Source organism: Parasteatoda tepidariorum, chromosome 6, assembly GCF_982258835.1.
Source record: "Parasteatoda tepidariorum strain Cologne lab strain chromosome 6, Ptep-v5.0, whole genome shotgun sequence".
NCBI classification, from domain to species: Eukaryota; Metazoa; Arthropoda; class Arachnida; order Araneae; family Theridiidae; genus Parasteatoda; species Parasteatoda tepidariorum.
The window spans coordinates 101,094,144-101,117,043 of NC_141760.1; the positions used below are offsets into that span (position 1 = coordinate 101,094,144).

General features: G+C 29.6%; 2 protein-coding genes across 5 annotated transcripts in view; one reads left to right on the forward strand and one right to left on the reverse strand.

Moving 5' to 3' along the window:
• Positions 1-10,455: 10,455 nt before the first annotated feature.
• LOC107449373 (KAT8 regulatory NSL complex subunit 2) lies at positions 10,456-13,962 on the reverse strand. Its single transcript, XM_016064877.4, has one exon. The coding sequence runs from the start codon at positions 13,722-13,724 to the stop codon at positions 12,384-12,386; it is 1,341 nt and encodes a 446-aa protein (XP_015920363.3). The 5' UTR covers positions 13,725-13,962; the 3' UTR covers positions 10,456-12,383.
• Positions 13,963-14,156: 194 nt separating this feature from the next.
• Positions 14,157-22,900, forward strand: part of Nprl3 (GATOR complex protein Nprl3) — a 38,360-nt gene continuing 29,616 nt past the window's right edge. Inside the window, exons 1-4 of one of the 4 annotated variants that reach the window (XM_016064874.5) lie at positions 14,157-14,276; positions 16,486-16,615; positions 19,724-19,784; positions 20,841-20,879. In XM_016064874.5, the coding sequence (XP_015920360.2) occupies positions 16,498-16,615; positions 19,724-19,784; positions 20,841-20,879 (218 nt within the window). In that variant the 5' untranslated portion in view covers positions 14,157-14,276; positions 16,486-16,497. Of the gene's footprint in view, positions 14,428-16,485; positions 16,616-19,723; positions 19,785-20,840; positions 20,880-22,900 lie in introns of all 4 variants that reach the window. The other 3 variants (XM_043051149.3, XM_016064875.5, XM_071178324.2) reach the window with 3 other exon arrangements.

The following is a 22,900-nucleotide window of genomic DNA, read 5'->3' on the forward strand; positions in this document are numbered from 1 at the left end:
GTTAATAGCGATTTCAATTTAATATTATTTCCTTTCTTTATTTAATTTTCGCATTCCTTATTTTTATTAATGACTTTATTTCTTTATCAATACTACTATTGCAATCTTTAACCTGAGCGCTTAAGCCAAATGCAGGGGAACAAATAATGTTCTTGAAAAAGTTCGAACTATTTCCTCGAAAGAATAACAATTTTAAACAATTATTAACAAAAAATTTCATATCTGAACCACACAAAAAATTTTAAAATTTTTTCCACTTGTCATTTAATTCAGAATCTCTAGTTTGTTTTTGGAAATGTTTGAACCAGGATGTAAACTAATGTCAGGCTCAAACATTAATATGTCCGCGTTTTCATTCGCTTTATCTTGGTTTAAATTTTGAAAACTAGTATTTAGAGCGTTCTCCTTCCAATGAGGTGACCCGGGTTCGAATGGCTGGTCTATACGAATTCCGCATTCGGCTTGCACCGATCACAATACTGATTTAAAATATCCTCTGTGGTAGACGGATCATGGGTTAGTGTCCCCCCTCCGTCAAGCTAACCGTGTGAGGTTTTCGTGGTCTTCCTCTCCATGTAAAGCAAATGCAGATTAGTTCCAAAAAAGAGTCCTCCACGGAGGCAAATGTCTCCCAAAACTTGATTTAGGAGTTCCCTTGTCTTCCGGATTGGGTTCAAATTTATAAGGTTATGGAGTTAAATATTAGATGTCGTAAACTCAAAAATTGGATCAGCTGTTCAACGACGGTTATAAAAAATCATCATCATCATAGTTGGCCAGACAGCCCAATGTGGGGTAATGCCTTCCTCTGAAGATTTTTCCATAATAACTTCTGATTTATCTTTGATCTCCAATGCTTTTCATTAATTGTAAGAAAATCAGACTCCACCTTCCCCGATTTTTTGTTCCAGTGGGTTTAAAAAGTAGCATCTTTTTTATTGTATTGTCATCACTCATTCGAATGGTTACAAAATAAAACTGGTAATTCATTTCCCCAAATTAGTCGCATAAATTTTTACACTATTCGACGCTTCCATATTTGGGGAAAATTCGTTAACAAGAGTCAAATCCTTTGCCGTATTTTAAATTTTTTTCCACCCCTTTAGGGAATTCAAATAAATTTCAGCCATTAAATTCAGCCAACATTTAGAAGAAAAAAAATATTCAAATTTATTAATTGCTATTTTTTCTTAACCTTATGTACAATATTGCAACTAAAATTTACATTTCACCCCCATACAATAAATCAACCATATACACTGTAACTTAGGTAACAAAAAAATAGATAATAAAACCTTTCAATATTTCTATAGGGGAGAGTGGGGTCAATTGTAACATTTTTTACTTAACTATTTTTAACTAACAAAAAATCCAATATATTATTAGTATTAATTCACAGACGAGTAAAGTAGACTATCCTCTACAAGAAAAAAAAAATAAACACCTTATTTTAAATGTTATTATATTAGTTATTAACAATTTTTGACAGTCGTGCACTTGTTACAATTGTCCCCACTTACAGGGTCAATTGTAACAGTTCATAAATTCAACTAAAACATAGTTAATTATACATATTATCATAGTTGTGATATATTTTTTTATTGATCAAAATAGTAGTGATATTTTAGGAGTAAAAAGGATAATGAGCAGAGACCTAAAGGGCTTTAACTTTACCTAAACCTAGAGACCTAACTTTTAACTTTAAGGGGTTAAAAATTTTAATTTATGCTGTGAAAGGTGACAAATAAAATAATGCACATGCAACATAATATAAATGATATAGGAAACTATTGGTGGTTCTTAAAGAGTTAAGTAATAGTTTGTAAACATAAGATTATTTATTTTCAGCTGTTACAATCGTCCCTTTACTTATTGTTACAATCGTCCCCAAGACGCCATTTCAGCTTCATTTGTTAAAAACAATGTTAGTTAATTAACAAAACTAATCTTTTTTCTTTGAAATGTTAATTACGGTGTCCGCTTACATATTCGGTTAATAATATTTATTTGTTTAAACAAAATTACTTTGTTACAATATAATATTCTAATACCAAAAAAAGTACTTACGTAGCGTGAAAATATCGTTTGTGATGTAACTCTTTCAAAAGTGCATAAAAATGGTTGCCAGCAGGGGTGTACATGTAGATTTATTAAATACACCTTGTGCGCCACCTAGGAACCAAATCTAGAACCCGACGCTCGAAATTTTTGCTCTGTTACAATCGTACCCTGTTGCAATTGACCCCACTCTCCCCTACTAATTGTAATATTTATTTTACCGAATCAAGAAAATAAAAATTTCCTGAGAAAAATAAAGAAATTCGAAAACTGTTACAAGTTTAAAACATATATTCAAATTTTTGAAATAAACAAATATGTTAAACAATGTGAATAAGCTTAGTGTATAAAAATTCAGTCAAACCTCGCTATAGTGAATCTTCAAGGGGCCGAAATTTTGATTCACTATAACCGGGAGTTCACTAGATCCATACTGCAAACAATTCTCCCTTTTATTACACATTATTTAAATAAATGACCAATAAAATGACATACAAAAATGACTAAAAAATATTATGTAGTAACAAAATATGTGTTAAATTTTATTTTTTATTACTCTTCGTCTTGCGAACAAAAAATTTAGGGATGGCTTTTATTTAGGGATGAGAAATTGAGATTAAAGAAGCAAACAAGAAAAAATGCTTACGGCTATACATTACAGTCTATAGATGGTTTTAAAAATCGGTATATGTATTATGGGTAAAAATTTCAAAATTACCAGAAAATGAAGAAAAAAATTCATAATATCCAACCTCTCTTTTTTTCGTTCACTATATGCACAAGAAATAACATATGTGTATAGCAAGGCAGAGGAGTGAACATTTTGTTCACTATATCCGGAAGTTCACTATAAACCGCGTTCACTCTAGCGGGGTTTGACTGTATTATCAATTCTAAATATCAAAGATGAGAAACAAAAATTAATAACTTTTAAGAGAAATCAATAAATATTTTTGCCATTGAAACACCTATAACTGTCATTTTCGTAATCATGAAATATTTCGAATATCAATTACTTGTGCTTTGCAATAGCCTATATCAGTGTTTCTCAAAGTGTGGCACGCGTACCCCCAGGGGTAGGGTACGGGAACAGTTTAGCGGGAGTACGCGTTCTTAGGCGAAATATCTTGCAACAAACGAAAGTTTAAAAAAAATTTATTTAAAAATAAAGCTAGCCATGAAAATTTACGATTACGTATTTTTCTGTTGGCTATTTTTTGCAGAATTAACAGTTAATAATGAGTGGTATCAACAGCCAGTTGTGATTTTTAACTTTCGTGCAATTTTTTTATAGTAAAAAATACCTTCATTTTTTCATTAGTGGTACACAGCGTTACGAAAAATTTAGAAAGGGTACACAAAAGTCATAAGTTTGGGAAACACTGGCCTATATCAAAAAATGTGTACCCATAGTAAACAACACATATAAAACAAATAATGCCCCTGGATAATTTTCTTTTAGGATATTATTTAAAAATAAATCTTTCGCCCCATCAAATCAAATATACTATCTTATAATTGCGACTTGTTTGTAGATCGCATTCTAAACCTGAAGCAACATTCATACTTTCCCTTTTTTTTTTTTTCCTTCCATTTCTGCATTAACATGCACACGCACACTATTTGTTAGTAATGTTCTTAAAAGCACATCTACTCATTTAGAACATATTCTCATAAACCATCGCAATAGAAGAGAGAAAAACCACTTCTTTCGTGCCAAGGCCGGCCCGAGCACGTGTAAGCAAAAATATTTTTAACGCCCTTCTCCATTTAGGAATAATAATAAATATGAACGGAGTAAAATATATTTTATTTACGATTTTAAAAATCAGTCAAAATCAACACAGGGCTCTTAGGCACCTGGAAGCTTAAAAAGTTGCAGTAATATTTATGTAAATTATGAATGTGTGTAATGTAATTTATTTAATAGTGTAATTAATGTAATGTTGATAAATGTTTTATTATTATATTTGCTACCAAAAATTTTTTATTTTCTCTAAGTAAAGTTCCGAAGGAGAATCATAAGAAACTTTAATTCGAAAGTGGAAGCTGATTATAAGAAATTTTTAGCTTTTTTTTTATAACAAAATTGACCGAAGTTTTTAATTTTCTCCAGTTGCTCGCGAACCTTGCTACAGTATTTATTATTTTTTTTACATAATACAGTCAAACCCCGTTATAGTGAGCAAGGTTTATAGTGAACTCCCGGATATAGTGAACGAAATGTTCGCTCCCGTGCCATACTACTATACACGTATAATATTATTTTTTGTGGATATAGTGAACTAAAAGAACAGAGGAAATTGAATATTACGAACTTTTTTATGTCTTCAACTGATTTTTTTTCTTCATTCTTTGGTAATTTTGAAATGTCTACATAAAATACACATACCGATTTTTAAAACCATCTATTGAGAGGAATGTAGACATAAAATTTTTTTCTTGTTTGCTTCTTCTATCTGTTTCCCATCCTAAATTTTTTGAACGCAATACGAAGAGTAATAAAAAATAAAAATAAACACATTTTGTTTAATACATATTGTTTTTTAAACATTTTTGTATTTCTTTTTATTGGTTTTTTATTTAAATAATGTGTAATAAAAGGGAGAATTTCGGAAAAATTAGTTAAAATTGATCGCAGTACGGATATAGTGAACTTCCGGTTATAGTGAACCGAAACTTCGGTCTCTTGAATGTTCACTATAGCGGGGTTTGACTGCATAATGTTATGAAATGTTACGTTTTATATAATGTCCTTTTATTTTAAATTTTCTAGAGCGAAATAATTGAATTATGAAATTCTGAAATAATGAAGAGATAAATATGTCAAAAACAAAACTCATTAAGTTTCAATAATATAAATAGCTAATATCGAAAAATTATGTGTTTTACTCTTACAACAAACTTCATATAAATTCATGAATCATTTGAAAATGAATTAAATTAGGGTGATTCATTATTGTGGCCGATACCATGGAATTTCCCAGCGTTCCCATTTTCGATCTGAAAAATCAAATACGCTGTTTCGTAACAAAAAAGGCGTTAAACTCTGCGCATATTTCGGTGCCAAGGTGAATTCGCGTTCGCATACTATTAAATGTGATGCTGATAAAACGAGAAGTTAAATAAATAAAAATGGAAAGATTTTAAACGGGATGTTGATGCTCTAAAAACAAATAGGAAGATACCCGTTCAGTCGATTCGATTAAATTAATATTTACAATTATTTCTTCAATTAGATAGAGGATTATAATAATAAGAATTTTTGAAAAGAATAAATACATTTTATTTTCCTAAAAACATTTATTAAGACTTTTAAGTTTTTGTGAGTAAACAATAAAATTGTTGAATTGAAAAACTTCGACAAAGCTTAAATTTGAGCAGAAAACTTCTCTTACTTTTAAAGTTTTATAAATCGTTTTTTACAACAAATATTAAAAACAAATTACTAGTTCACCTGATTGCAAACTGCAATTATTTTTTTAAATGTAAAACTTTACATTCCCTTATTTAAATATCAATCGGCCGTCGTTTTAAATAAAGCCAAAAATAATAATTAAATAAATATATATCAAAACATTTATTATTTAATATTTTTTTCTATCCAATATCATTTAATACTATAATAATTATTATACAGGTAATTTTTTGAAGTGCTTACTTAATAATACGAAATATTCAGTATTTGAACTTATCATCATTGAGAAGTTTTTTTTTCAAGTGTTGAAAGACAGCAACAGCTTCCCTGATTATCCCGAGTTAACTCGGGTATCGATATATTGTAAATATTTATTATCCCGAGTTAACTCGGGTATCGATATATTGTAAATATTTATTATCCCGAGTTAACTCGGGTATCGATATATAGTAAATATTTATTTCCCCGAGTTAACTCGGGTATTGATGTATTGTAAATATTTATTATCCCGAGTTAACTCGGGTATTGATGTATTGTAAATATTTATTATCCCGAGTTAACTCGGGTATCGATATATTGTAAATATTTATTTCCCCGAGTTAACTCGGGTATCGATATATTGTAAATATTTATTATCCCGAGTTCACTCGGGTATCGATATATTGTAAATATTTATTATCCCGAGTTCACTCGGGTATCGATATATTGTAAATATTTATTATCCCGAGTAAACTCGGGTATCGATGTATTGTAAATATTTATTATCCCGATTTAACTCGGGTATCGATATATTGTAAATATTTATTATCCCGAGTTAACTCGGGTATCGATATATTGTAAATATTTGTTATCCCGAGTTAACTCGGGTATCGATATGTTGTAAATATTTATTATCCCGAGAAAACTCGGGCATAGCAGAATTCGTCAGTACGTTTTGTTTTATAGTGTTTTTACTCGACTGGAAGCAAAAAAAGATAATCTGTTGTGATTGAAAGTTTGTCAATTTTTGTTTAGGAGTTTTGCTGTTGGATTGTGGAGCTGTAACCGTGTTTTGTGCGATACGCTAGATGCTGGATTTACATAGAAAAAAAATAAAAAAAGTGGAAAAAATGGTGTATCACTTTACTGCGTTCGGAAAGTATCACTTTGTATTGTCCCTCGTTTTAAAAACTATCATAAAAAGACTAATATTTAACTCTTTTCATTACATAAATCGGGGTAGTAAAATGGCGAATAATTATTATTATTATTTTTTTTTTTTTACAAATAGCAAATTAAATGTTTTTTTACACATGACAAATTAAATGTTTTTTTATACATAAAAAAATTCAATTTCAACTTAAAACTTGTGCATTATGTTTTGTTTTAATTCCCTGCATTTATTAATAAAATAAAAAAATATGTTGATTTCGTGTATTTTTTTCAAAAAAATTGATAAGAGAAGTGGTAAAGAATTTCATTTTATTTTATTTTATAACCGTTGTTGAACAGCCGACGAAATTTTATGGGTTTAAGACTACTAATGTTCAACTCCGTAGCCTTGAAATTTTGAACCCAATCCAGAAGACAAGGGAACTCCGGGATCGAGTATTGGGAGAAATTTGCCTTCGTGGAGGACTTTTGATGGAGCTAACCCGCATTTGCGTTACATGGAGAGGAAGACCACGAGAACCTCCCATGGTTAGCCTGACGGCAAAGGGACTCTAACCCATGATCTGTCTACCACTGAGGATATTTCACGTCAGCAATGTTGTCGGTGCAACCCGGATGCTGAATTAGTATCGACTGGTATTCGAACCAGGTTCGCTGCATTGGAAGGCGAATGCTCTATCCCCTGAGCCATCGCGGTAAAGAAACTCCAAGAATAAGAGGCCCTTTGAAAAATTTAGGCAAATTTTGTAACCCAAAATTTTTCAAAACAAAACATATATCTTGCTGATCATGCGAGCAAATAATATTTTACTTGAGATTTTCCTTTTTAATCGCTTTTAAAGTATATAAACTTCGATGCTCGAATATATATTTTTTCAACGTAGTCTATTGGGGAGAATCTAAAAAATAATTTATTTTCTATATTAAAATTTCGTTATTTAAATTTATTATTACTCGTAGCATGTGGGTGTCAAAAATAACATTTATATCTAGACGCACCCATGTTCGAAAACTCTATTAAACTGCTAAAGTTGTTATAAGACACTTTTATTTTACTAAAAAAAAGCATTAATTGAAAATAAGTAGGAATGAAAAAATAAAATAAGCAAATAAATTGCAAACATGATTATATTAATCAGTAACATTTAAAATTCATTAGAAAGTAAATAATTTCTGCCGACAGCCCGCCGTGACAGTCAGAGAAAACAATGGAGGTTAAATCTCCAGTGGCATGGTTGGTGCAATACGATGTCAGTATCACTTAATTTACTTTCAAGAAAGCGGGCATGTTGTAGCTCATTTACGTCGCACTAGAGCTGCACAATTGGCGATGGCCTGGGAAACATCCCTGAGGATGATCTGAAGACATGCCATCACAATTTAGATCCTCTGCAGAGGGGACGGCGCCCCCGTTTCGGTAGCCCGACGATCTGCACGCGAATTCGAGCATTTTACGGTAGAACAGTTTAACGAGGACACATACTGCACACCCTCTGTCCCTACGCAGACTGATCCAAGTGGGCACCTACCCGCAGCCAGTAATGCTTGACTTCGGTGATCTGCTGGGAACCGTGTCTTAACGATCAGTCCACTGCGGGACAGAAAGGTGGGCATACACCGCTCAATAATTTCTGCTTTCTAGAGAAATTTCTTTTTCTCAGAAATGGAAATATGTAATACCTTTCTTAAGGGGCCAGAATAGATTATTGAGGAAAAAATTGTCAAAAACAACAGACTGAATGATGCAGGATCTCATAGGATCAACTGAATGCTTTTGACCTCTTATACAACCCTCCGCTCTTCTGAGAGGGAAAAGAATTCTCATTTCCTATTTTAACTTATAACTGAAAAATAAAAATTTCTTTTTAGCAGTTCTTCCTTTATACTATCTTCTTAACTTGCTGTTCTTTTTTTTTAAAAAAAATATAAGAAAAAATGGTTCTTAAAACATCCTAATTTTGAAAGTATGTGTTTTTTGCATTTGGGACTCCCTTGATCCCTGGGACAACTTCAAGTGCCCCAGCACAGTTATGGCCCTACAGTGTTTTCCACAGTGGAGGAAATGCGTCATACCTGAATTTAAGCAAATAACTCTAACCAATCACTATCAGGGTCAATGAGAGCAAAGATGTTAATACAATTTTAACTGAGTTCGATTGAGAATGGCAGATTTAAAGGCAAATGTTAGGATTTTGATTTTAAAAATAGGAAATATTAAGTGAAATTTTAATGGTTGTCACAAGAAGGCAAATAGCTTAATTCAAACCGTACTCCCTTGCAATTTGAGAAAAGATCATCGATGTATAGGATTTAAGTAATCATCCACGACTGCATATTGTTCCCATTTTACTTCATCATCAAATTACACATATATGCTTTCAACACAATGTAAAAATTTTTAAAAGTTAAACACGTCAGACAAAAATTTAATTCATGCTATCTTTTACGATACATGTTATAGAATTATTAAAAAAAGGTTACAGTTTTGTAGCCTTACTTTAATCCTAGACTTGGCAACATATTTTGATAAATAAGAACATTTGTTCTTTAAAAAGAAACAACTATATGACATAAGAATATTGGATTTGCTTGGACCACTAAAAATACTATGGCTTAACCAAATAAAATGGGAGATAAAGAATTTTTACTCTTATTCCACTGTAGAAGAAAATCTTCTGCAAGGTAATATATTTAGTATTCTTTCATCAGTTTCCATAACAGAAAGAGGTATATTTGTAACGATTTACTTTTTATTAATCCTTATTACTAGTTAAATGATTATTCTATAAGTTTCGTTTTCCTCATTTCACATAATTTAAGAAAGCAGGCAAAAAGAAGGCTCACGATATTGGTATACGTTCGCGCTGGTATATGTTAGCATCCATTTGGCATGCACTTAGATGCAAACAGGCTCTCTCCATAGAGATAATTTTTTTTTTAACTTGCAACAGAGTATAATTATGCCTCCTACACTCTACAAACTTTTGATAGTAGTAAAATTTAAATTGAAATTAGGTGAGATGATAGGAAAAAAATTTCTCAAAATTGTATAAAACTGCTAATCAATAAATAACTCAACTAATTTCTTTTTAACCATGCAAAAAATTTCTTTCAAGTTGAAGTAAAAAGGAAGAAAAAAAAAAAACCCTCAGTTTTCAACCAATTATTTGATAACGGCTGTGATTAATAAAATTTAAAAGAAATAAACACTTAAAAACAAATCACCACTAGTTTGATTCATAATTTTGACTCATTTTACGAAGTGTAAAAAAAAAAAAAAAATTGACCAGGGTGCGTAGCCAGATTTTTCAACAAAAAATAAGCACCTTTCAAGTACTTTTTAAGCACTCAAAAAAATTTATTATCTTAATCTATGATATAACCTATCAAAATCTATGATAATCTAATCAAAATATTTTATCAAAAATCTATGATAATCAAAATTTATGATCTTAATCTATAATATATTTTATAATCTTAATTTATGAACATAAAATCAATAAAATTCAAAATCATTTTCAATAATTTTACATAATCATGATAAAATAACTAGTTTTTGATAAATATTGCAGAGAAAATAGTGAAAAATCATGAATTTTTTGTAATTTAGAACGGCAATCGACATGGCAAAGAAAAAATCTCATTTTAAAAGATAGAAAATTAAGCACTTTTTACTAACTCTAAATAAAAAAAGCACCTTTAAGGGCTTTTAAAAAATGTAAATAAGCACATTTAAGCACTTTTAAGAACGCTACGCACCTTGTTGATGGTGTGCACTGGTGAGTTAATATAAATGCACGATGGATACAAAAAAAATAAGTTAGCAATACACAACTAACGAACTTTATTGCAATTGCTCAAAAGTCACCTAAGATTTATACATTGCACATGCATGTGCTAAAAGGTAATGAACACTGTTCACTTCACAATGTATTTCATACAAACACAAAATAAGATTAGAGTATATGTTCATTCTGTTTATTAGGAACAGTTGAAGCTTAGTTTTAAACAGACTACAATAAACCATTAAAAAAAAAAAAAAACAGGGATAATTTTAAATGCTAATATAGAAAATGTAAGCTTGGCAATTTACAATTAAAATTTCTGCAATTCAAAGCAAGTAATAAATAGTCAAAACTAAATGCGCATAAATGAATACAAAAAATACAAATAATAATTAAAATATACAGGTAGAGATTTCACTATAATCGTAGAGGTTGTAGTCAAAGGTGGTTTTGTGCGGTTAAAGAAACCTTTTTTATAAAAAATTTAATACATTAGGTAATTATATTTTACACATTATTGTAATTATATATAAAATCTTGTAAATACTGACATAAAATGATAGTTTTAGTAAGTATTTTGCAAAATTTAAGTTAAGTTATTTTATATTGAATTGTTCAGAAGATTTTCATAGCAGGATTTAGAATCTAAAAGATATTTTTAAATCAATGGAAGCATCAGGAAAAATTCTTGTGAAGTTTGTTATTTTTTTTACAAAATACAAAGGGGAAACTTATTTTAAATTAAAAAAAAAAATTGAACTAATTTTCTGTAAAAAAAAAAAAAAAAATATTTTTCCAAACAGGAGTGAAACACATATTTTCAAACATGGAGGCATATGCCTATTTTGTCTTTGCCTTGGTGCTCTAGCAGAGTTAAATAAAATGTAGAATTTAATGGCTATCTATATAAAATGTAAATAAGCTAAGTATCAAGTTAAAAAGTATTAAATAAATTATGAACTTATAAATAAACAATGCATTGAGTGTTGATCTCCGATAAGGGGGTCAGGACACCAAGGTGGTCAAGAGAGTGCACTTGCACCACCTGAAAAAATATAAGTTTTTAAAAAAGTAATTAACTTTTCTATTTAAAACAATCACAAATAATTGTGCTTGTTAAACGGCAAATTGGATTCATTAACATTAAATAAGTGCTCAAGTTGCCGCTTTGAATTTAATGCCATAATTAACTAATATTTTTAAGAAATAAATAAAAAAAAACACTTGAGTAGAGAATAAAAAAAAAAGTATTGTAGAACACTAGAATTCACAGTTTCTGTTTTTCTGCAATTATTTAATTTAAAGAATCTAAATAAAGCAAGAGTTTTATAAATTTTTAGTTTTAAAATTTAAACATTGTTAAAAATATGTATACATACATAGATGGATATTTGTTGCTTTAGTAGCTTTAATTAAATTATTGACACTATTTGAGAAAACCTCTCACACAAAAACATTTCTAAGAAATACAAAACAATAAAAAATTTTTTTACAGATTTTTTAAATATTGAAATAAATATTCTTTCTGGATGGACCCCACTTCCTCTAAAGGGAAATTCTGTGGATGTGCTTTTAATCAGAAACTACGAAAGTATTTAGTTATTATTTAAATATCAAGATCAATTTTTTCTTAATGCGCTTTATGTTATTGTCATATACTGATTTTAAAAGTAGCACTGCAGTGTACACAATTGTGGCACTTTCTATGAACAATAAAAAAAAGCTACCCTTGATATATAGATGTTTTCCATATTTATAGAAAAATAACACTTCAAGTCAAAATGTCACTAAGCATTGTTGTCGTGTAATAGCAAAGTAGCTCTTGCAAACTTTTTAATTAAATTTCACAAAAAAAGATGGTACATTTTTTAAAAAAAGCATATGTACAGTAGTTAATTTTTTTTGAAACACAATACATATAAGTAAATAATATTTCTAAATTGTTCTGAGAATAATAAAAAAAAATCACTTCATTCAGATTCTGATTTTCTACTGTCACTCAATATATCTGCAGGTGGTGTCAGAGATATTGGTTGAATTTGCATCAAATCTGCCTGATCCTCAGAAAGTACAGTATCTGTAGATTCACCAGGTTCACCATATTGATCCAAACCAAATAATGAACCAGGATCGGTAGCATCTAAGCCTAAAGAAGCTATGTCATCCATTGACTGGAATGGCTCTGGCTCTACTTGGACCGCTTTAGGGGCCACCTCCGTCGAAGATGGCCGACGAGATTGACCCAGCTTTGATTTTAATAATCTGTGAAGATGCATATCGCATGCCTCATCCTCTTCGAGGATTAAAACTGGCTTTTTGCATTTCTTTTTCAAACCTGAAGGACAGGGCTTGAATAACAATTGGTTCTGATCAAACAAAATATGATTCTTGCAAAATTTAGTCAACACTATTGCAACGTGTTTACATTGTTTACCGTTCCTTTCATAAGTGCAATTTTGTTGCACCGAAGAGGTCTTATCCGTGTTAAGTCGTTTTGTTTGCACTTTGTGACGAAGAACTCTCTCTGCCCCGCTACGCCGATGATGCTGCATTAAAGCATGAAGAGAAGTTTCATCTGATTTTTGTGACGGCAATTCAGAGGTAGATACCTGTGAACTGTGCAATGCTGATAAAAATTCCCTTCGATTTTCTTTCAGCTGATGATAAACAACTTTTAGTTCCTCGCAATAAAGCTGCTGTAAATATAGAATTTTCTCTTTTGCAATAGTCAAAATTTCCTTATGAGTATACGCTCCAGCATTTGCTAAGGAATCTCCAAATTTTTCAACCCAGCAGAAGTCGTCGTCGACGTTGTCGATACGAGCTCTCTCTTGTACAGGTTTGTCTTCATCAAGAGCAGGTTCAAGGTCACTTAAGGTAGTAGGAGCTTCTCCTTTACAGGCAGAAATATCAGACTTATCAAAATTTGCAGCATCACGTTTACTGGAGGAATCGTGATTTGGATCATGACAATAATGCTCTAGAGACTTAAGAAGTGCTACAGGGCCTTCCACAAGCTTCTTTTTAGGTGCAGAAATTCTAACTTTTAGCATAGCACGTTTCGCATGGAAAGGACAGAAGACATTCTCTCGTTTATCGTTTTTATCATTTTTAGGAGCAGCATTTGTGCATCTTTTTTTGTTTGGCTGGTTTACATACATGCATTGCTTAAAAGGTGCAGTCTTATCTTCTAAAATATGCCGAATACAATAATCATATCCTTCTAATCGTGTCTGATTGCAGTATCGATGAATATATTTACAAAATCGTTGAGGCGGAGAACTGCGGTTCGTTGAAGCTGAGCTTGCCATAATGATATATTTTCAATTATATAATTACTAAATATTTTCAGATAGAAAAAGTAGGTCAAATGTTCTACATTTGATTCTAAGGAAATGAAACAACTATTAACTTAGGGATTTTAATGCCAAGTATTTAAATGAAGAATTATTTATAGCTAAAATACAAAGAAATTAAGTTTGAATCATTGAATTCACCATTTTTGACGACTATTTACTTCTTTCGTTAAAGTAATGAAACGACTTTAGTTGTCTAGTTCTGCATACTGAAAGTCTCTCTTAAAATATTTTAAAAAATAAAAATACTCTCATGAGTGTCATTATTATGCTTTGTATTTTTTATTTTATTTTAAATCTAACATGTTTTTTCAAAAATTTAGCTGCATTTAAAATTCGATCAAATGTTAAAATTAAAAGTTATACAGTTTAAATATTAGTTTTTATAAAAAATTATGGTTACTGTTCATCAAAGCAGAAACAGGCAACTAAAATCGACCTGTGCTAAACCTCCAAACAAACGAAGATAATACTTGGCAGAATTTATAGCAAAATGAAATTCATTGGGTAAATAAGGAAATTCTTATTGTAACAGTTGCTATGAAGCTTGAAGATATTAGTTACAGTATATTTTCTTTTTGTTAACCTTTTTATCATAATCAACCTTTTGTTATCAATACATTTCCTAAGGTGCCAAGTGAGAAATTTTTTCGTTGCGGTAGAAATATTTATATTTATTTTATTATATTATTATAAAAATCTTAATTTTAAAATTTAAATCTTAAATTGCTTTAACTACCCCGACAAATGAGTAATTAAAACCTATGTATATAAATTAATTCTTATAAAAAATCTTAACACCATTGTATTATAAGACAACCACTTTCTAAAATCCTTCTAGAAATATTTTTTAAGTTATCAGCCTTTTTTTAAGCTACAGATTTTTAAAATGGTAGCTGAGTTGGATTTTTGGCTTCAAAAATTGGTTTTAAACTTTCCAAGGGCAGAAATTTGGTTAAGACTGACAAAAACCTGTGATGATTGTCACCTTACACAGACACAAATGTTCCCAAAATATCTTTGAGATCATTTGTGGACATCTTTGAGAACTTCTATGAAAAAGCTGAATATTACCAAATCCAACAGTGATCTCCATGATATTTGAACCCTGTGGCAGAATTTTTGGGCTTTCTGTGACAAACCTCTCTTACACTATATTATCTTTTTGCAAGATGCTTTTATAATAACAAATATGCATGTTACTAATTAAATTTAAAGTAACCAAACTGTTGTGTTTACAAAAAAAACCTATTTGAATAAAATGAAATTTTATTTAATTTTTAAAGAAATATGTACCTAATATTTTTTTTATTCTAATATAATGGGCGGGATTCTCACATTTTACTAACGAAGAAAACACCCTGTAACATATCAAGCTATATTAATAACAGTTCTGTTTCTTATAAAAATTTTTTTTATTCACAAACAGTAACAAATATGAAGTACTCGTAACGGGATAGTTAAAATATTATAAAACAAACTAGAGAAACCCGTAGCGGGTTATAAGAAAACTCAAACTCCAAAGCAAACTAATCTCTAAAAAAACAAACAACTTTCTGTTGTTCTACAAAACGTTTTATAATTTTATCGTCTGCTCTTATTTTTGTTGTTTATCTCTTTATGTGTTTAGTTTATTTTATTCATACTTTTGCTTGCCAATTATTTTTTTCTTATTTACAGACTTCAAAACCCTAATTATTTCCTTTTTTGCATTTTGTAAATCATCATTACATCGAAGAATAAAATGTAAAAATTTTTTAGTCCGTAGCAGTGACTACCAAAAAAAGGATGACGGCAAAATCATGCAAATTAAATGTATCACGTTGATTAACGAGAATATCAGCGCGAAACGAGCTTGTCAATGAATGCTTGTCTCGAATCCGCGATTCGAATTTCACTTGCCTTTATAATATCAGTATATTTAAAAAATTTCCTGGGGATAACTGAGCAATGAAAGGCATCGAGATTTCGAAAAAACAAAGCAAAAATTCGTAGCAATAACTGTCTTAAGAACGATTGAAATACCTGGATCAACGAGAATATCGGAGCAAAATGAACGCTTCAAAGAATGATTTCTGCAGAAAAGAAATTTTATTACTTCATTATTCTATATTTTTCCTTCTTCTCAAATAAGAATCAAAGAATCGCGAACATTTCTTTCTCTTCCGATGTGCAAATTTATATATAATTTTAGAGATAAAAAATTTCTGCAGAAAAAAAAAGCAAAATTCTTTACTTTCTAAAAGAAAATTCTTTCTGCAAGAGCTCTGTAACGTTCTGGGACAATGTCACTGTATTGCCGCGTATTTGAATAACAATGAAATATCTGTCAGAAATACAGGGATCACATCAAAAAATATTTTTTTTAGTGCTTAAAAGGTGCTTATTTTTAGTTGAAAGATTTGACTATGCACCCTGTCATATCTTTTATATTACTTGATATTTTTTAATATAATTCACTTTCTTCTTATTCTTTTTGAGAACTCTTTTTGTTCTTAATGGTATGGAAAATATATTGAAAATAATTTTTATTAGCATGATTTCAATTCTCTGTTAGTTGAAAAGATATACTTCAATAACTTGAAATACTTTCGATTTTTGACACTCCTTTGGGTTATCTAAGTTTAGCTGTACAAAATTTTTAATAATTTTAAATTTAATAGTTGTGTATAGAACTTTTGAATTTATAAATTGAAATTTTTTTTGTTTTTAATAGATAATTTACAAAATGGTAGATGAGACAGTTCCAATTGGATTGTTTTTAGTCACCTCTGGTAGTAAAGGAGATCGTTTACTATTTCGCTATCCCTTTATTTTCGATGTCAATAGAGAAAATGGTGTTAAAGGTAGTATTTTTCTTCTTTTTTTAATCCACGGGATGTATTTATTTTAACAACTAAACAATTTCTTTGATCTTATTAACACTAAACATACCAACACTTCATCTATACTTATTTCTACCATAGCCGGTCAAATGACCGGACTGTATGTTTATTGGTTGATGGTGTGAAATATGAATGTTGGGAAGGAAAATAGTTAAAAACACCGGTCATTTGACCGGTTATGGTATATTTAGTGTTCAGTTAAGTTTTGTTTCTTACTCTGGGGCAATGAAAGAGTGAATTAAAATATTAAGAATTCAAATTTTTTTTTTTTTTTTTTAGAACTATAGACCTTTGTAGCAATTTAAATGCAGAAAATATAATTTTTGTTTATAATGTGTGTGTAAACATAAATTTATATTTCACAGCTAATTTGGAAAAGTTAATGACATTACCGCAAACAGAACTCTAATTGCTATCATATTATTGTAGACATTTATTATTTTATTTTTGTATTTTAATTTTTTGCATTTCAATATACTTCTTGCATTTTAATATATTTTTTTTGGAAATAATTGCATTGTTTTTTGTGAATTTCCATTAAACAACTGTTCTTTCTTTTTTAAACCTTAATATATATATACCATTTTAATGAGGAAACATAACATATTTGTTTTGAACAAAAAGTATATTTGTACTATATTAAATTAAATTAAACAGCAATGTTGAAGAGCACAAAATAAGAAAGTTAATTATTGAATTATTTGACTTGTTTTGTGTATAATCATTTTGATTGCCTTGCGGGCCTGGAATGGGCAAGTTAGTTGTTTTTATTCAACTTTTCAAACATATGTAAATGTTTATGTGAGACTAGAGAAACTGTCAATTTTAAAACTACTACAAAGTCATTGAATACTGATGAAGTATAATTGTTTTCTTCATTACTTATTGTTAAAGATAAAATTTAAAATAACTTTCATGCTCTGAGTTTTAATCTATATAAATTTATTTCTTACTAAGTTAAAGTAAAGAAAAAAAATTTATGAAAAAAATATTTTAAAAAATGAGTGTGTAATCTTACATTTTATGATAACATATTAAAGCAAAAAATACCTTAAACTCTTAATTTAAATTGATTTAAACTGAAAGTTAAAATTGTTCTAAAAATCTAATAAAAAATATTCCAGAGCAATGATTAATTAAAAATTTAAATTTTTGAAAATGAATGAGAATATATTTCATCCTCTTTTATTCAATGAAAATATTTCTTATTATATTAGGAACTATCTCATCCTCTTTTATTTGTCTCATTAACTTGTCTGAAAATGAGAATATTATATTTCTTAAGAATTTGACTATAACTGTATATAGATCTAGAGAGAGAGTGTTCCTCATTTTTGAACCAAAAAAGCTTTACTGTAATTTTTGCTCTTGTCCTCTAAAAATGTTCCACTTGACCATATTTACTAGCATTCAATTGGACAAAAATTCATTACGTTTTTGCAATGTGGTGTAGCTGTTGCAAAATGAAACATTGAGCTACCGAGTATTTTAGGCACCTATTCTATATTTAGGTTATTTATATAAACATGAATATATATAAATAGACACAGCTACAGAAGAACTTCGAAAATCTGAACCAATTGGAACTGTTGCCTTTTAGATTAGAAATAATTTGGATTATATAAAATTACTTTTGTTATGTAATTTTAAGAAAATTCGAAAATACCAAATGTACACCCATCGTTTATGTGCATAACTTAGACTCATACGGTGTCTCTCAATGGTGATGCATTAGAATTTTGGTCTATCTTTCTTGATGCAACAAAGAGAACAATGTATTTGAAAGTTTAGTTTCCAATGCTTGTAATTATAATACTTGTACAAACCTTGTAACTAGGTGATCACTTTTATTATGTTATGTCCCGAGTCTTATTCACATCATGAACAAACTAAAAAAAAAAGCATGGGAATCTTAACTTTCGTGGTGCTTTATTGTAATTTGTGTTCATGTAAATTGTGAAGCTCACATTTGAATGGTAACATTTTCATTATTAAATTGCAGCACAAATGTGAGTTACTTCCTGTGATATCACAATAGGCATTACATATTTCCTATCTTTTAAAATTTCTTTAATTTCTTAAACTTATTTTTTATTGCTAATTATTTTATTCTTATTACATTTTATCAAAAGCAAATATAAAATATTTTATTATTTTCTTAACAGTCAATGTAATGGCTAACTTTTTGTTTGAATGCTAATGTAAGACTCACTGTCTGGACTAAGTCAAAAACAAAAATTTGTTTTTTAACTCTTTATTCATTATTTCTTACAACCTTAAAATGTTTCAGTTTAATGGTTATACTAATTCTCATAATCTTTTTGGCAATTTGCTTTCGCCAAATTATTTTCAAATTTAATTTGATTATGGGGAGTTTGTTTTATTTTTATCTATGTTATCTTTCGATAAATCACCAACCATGGATCTCTTCCCATGCTCCTCACTGTCCGTTGGGAACAATTAATTTACTTTTAATTTCGAATTATTGGTGATTAGACCAGAGGTTTCGGCTTCCTGGTCCCAACCGTTAAATATTTATTTTATTTTTACCAAATATTCATTATGTGAAGAGAATGATTTTCTTGAGCCCTTTGAGAGATTTCTTTTCTTTATTTTTATAATTTAGGAATGTGGGCAAGTTTAATTTTATATATATTTAGTAAATCAGTTTTTCCTGATCAATTTTATTCATTTTTCTTTGTTAAATATCCCTACATCATATTCAAATTTAAATGTATCTGAACCAACCATAATACTTAAATCCTACACAGAAACTACATCCTGCTAACCATAGCCATACTTCCCTCAATCAAGTATTTCTCTCATAATTAATATGAACAACTCTGGATCTTGGAGATTGTTGATAGATTTCACATACTACTCACCATAAATAATTTTTTTTTATTTAGTCTCTCTATTGTATTATTGTTTGAGTGGTTGTTCATTTTTTGCTATACTATATGCAATATTTTTACTAAGATTCTTTTCTTTTATAATGCTTAATAGTTAATGTGTATGATACCCTGTAATGTGTATGAAAAATTTACTCACATTTATTTAAACATTTAGGTAGCAAGAAGAGTCCTTATGCTATACTAAGTGATCATAAAGATGATTTGAGAATTTCCCAGTAAGTTATATTTTTTCTACTTCTACTTTCTTAGTGTTTATTTTTCTTTTGTTTCTTTTACAAATGTGATACAAGATCGAGTAAAAGATTTTGGCTTAATTCTTTGATTTGGCAATATTTGGGAGGGTGATAGAGTTTGCTATCTTTAAATGAAGATTTAGCATGATATAAATTTTTTTAGTAGTATCACGAAGACGTGAATAGAATTATGTAAAAATCAAACTAATTGAATGACTTAGGCAAAGGTTGTAATGAAGGATATTTGACGTCGTAATGATGTATATGACACTTTTGTAATTGTGTATGTCGCAAAAATAAGGAGATTGTTTTGGAAGTGGATATTCGATGCTGTGATGATGATTTTTATTTGCACAAATGGGAGGAGAAGAGTATTGACGTAATGAATATTTTATTGGTGTTCTGTTTTTCTACTTAACATTTTCTGCTGAAATTTTATTATTAAATTTTGGTTTTAGGATTGAATTTTGCATAGTTTTTTCTTCTTCTTTGGAATGAATGTTATAGTAGGCGCTGTTTTGAATTTGAATGTTGTATGTTTGTTAAAAGTTAAGAATTAGATTTATAGTGTGGGGAAAAGAGTTAATATGATTGTGGAGTCAATTTTTTATTACTGTACATTTCCTGAAACAATAATTAACAATAGGTATAATTTCGAGGTATTTTGAAGAAATGAATTAGGATGCATGTTTGATTCGGGTGAGGGAATATTGTAGTGTATCTACCACTACAAAAATACAATTCCATTTCACTAGTATAAGAGACATGTTAACTCGATTCTATGTTGGGGTACCTTTTCATAGATGAAGGTTGACATTGTTGATAACTTCTTTCCCTACACTTCTTATCTTTTTACATTTTAAGATAACTATCTAATTAATTTAACTGAACTTGAATGTTTTTGTGCAATATTCTTTTAGTTTATAGTTATTTTTGCCTCTAATTTGTTATTTTTTAACTTGCCTATATATTACCTTTTTGGTAAAATGTATTGCATCAAATGGTGCTCTTTCATATTTTTTGTTGTTTTTTTTTTAGAGAAGAAGGATTGGATCCTAAAGAATGTAATTTAAGCGGGTAAGTTGTTAAAAAATATTTTTAGAGTTCAATGTTGATTGAGATGTTGTTGATTAAATAGGATTATATTCCTTAAATTGTATATTATTACCAATACATGCCATGTGTGCCACATTAAGGCACAATGGAGTTTTAACAGGGACATATGAAATCTTACTAAACTATTATGAAATTTGACGAAAAAAATACCATCATCCTTGGATATTTTGTCAAAATCTGTAGAAACCCTTTTCATATGTTCTGTGCCATGTGATAGAAAAATCAATATAAGCAACAAAAAATTCAAATTTGAGATGTTTATATATATACAGTACGACCTCGAAATTCCGGACTTCTGAAATCCGGAAATCTCTAAAATCCGGACTCATACGTCCAGTTCGTCAGAAAATATTTTCAAAAGAAAAAGTTTAAAAAAATCGCTTAAAATAAAAATTTTAATGCAAGAGTGCAAAACCACAACTCTTCTCCAACAATGAAGTAGTAGATGAAGAGGTAGGGGTGGGGAGTGAATGAAAGCTCATAGCTGATAAGGAAATTCCAGTCATTCTTATCAGCTCTGTATGGATAACACAGAATATGAAGGGGAATCCCCTCCTACTGAAGGGGAATCCCACAACTCTTCTCCAGCAATGAAGAAGTAGATGAAGAGGTAGGGGTGGGGAGTGACTGAAAGCTCATAGCTGATAAGGAAATTCCAGTCATTCTTATCAGCTCTGTATAGTTAACAAAGAATATAAAGGGGAATCCCCTCAGGAGGAGGAATTCTTCTACCACTCTGTTTTTCCTCCTTGTGAAGAAAGAAAACTGGTTCTTTCTTAACCTTGAAGCTTAGGAGGCGAGAACAAGTTCTTTCATCCCCCAACAAAAAAAGGATTAGTATCAGCTGGTACAGTCTATTCTAGAAGCATCTGTTTCAGCGATAAGTTGAAATTCAGCTCGCGTTTTAAGCCTATATTTTTTGTTTTAATTGCTAATATTATTATCGAAATGATCGATTACGGGGGAAAATGACGAAAGTTTGATTTTTAATGTCTCTTATTTATTATTTAAAGAGTATATTTATGTTAAAATTGACGTTGAAGGTCTACACACTCACGTTTAATCGCGAAATCGGTCTGGCATCTTCGAAAGTTCGATAATTCTATCAATTTAAGTAAGGTATCTAAAATCCGGAAATTTCGGAAATCCGGACCTTCCAAACCCCCCAGCATTCCGGATTTTCAACGTTGCACTGTATAACAATTTTGTATTGTAAGCTATATATTGCAAATATTTTTTTTAAATTAATTTTTTCATTAGTTATCTGAAATTATACATTTGCATTGATAATATTAGAAAGAGAAATAAAGTTGTTGTCAAATAGCTTTTCTCGAGATCTCCTGTAAAGCATGTACATTTTTATAATTGCTCGTCGGCACTAAACACAATTACGATAGAAAGCATCATTGCTTAACTTCAGTACAAAGATGTCGTAAGCTAGCATAGTCAAGGGACAATCCTAATGGTTTTAGTTGCCCTGTTATGGTTGTTCATTGTAGAGTGAGATATTCAACTACAAATTCAAAAGCCACGTTAATTACATATTGATTGTTAATTATTTATTTTCGAGTGTTTTTTTTAAATTCATTTTCTGTTATACATAAACTGACTGGACCTTTAAAAATATTTATTAATAATAAAACCTAAATTTGTATATTTCTTTTATTTATTATGTAATTTCTAAAATAAAACCAATTAGACTTGTCTTTTTTATTAGACTTCAATGTCAAAAAGTGCTTTTTGTACAACAGCCTAACCAGCCTATTATTAATATTTTTCACCTTTTCATGTTTTTAAAGTCTGAATTGGAACACAGTTTCTTTTTCTTCAGATAGTTGCAGTTTTCTTAGAATGGTTAGCCACTGGTTTGCTTCATTCTTTTTAACTTTAATGCAATGCTCAGGTTTTAAAATGTGATATAAAAGTAATATTTTCTTATTTCTTTTTTAAGAAAGAACACTAATTATGTAGGAATATATAGA

Coding starts and splice junctions, on each gene's coding strand:
- LOC107449373 (XM_016064877.4), bottom strand. CDS start 13,724: ATGGCAAGCTCAGCTTCAACGAACCGCAGTTCTCCGCCTCAACGATTT.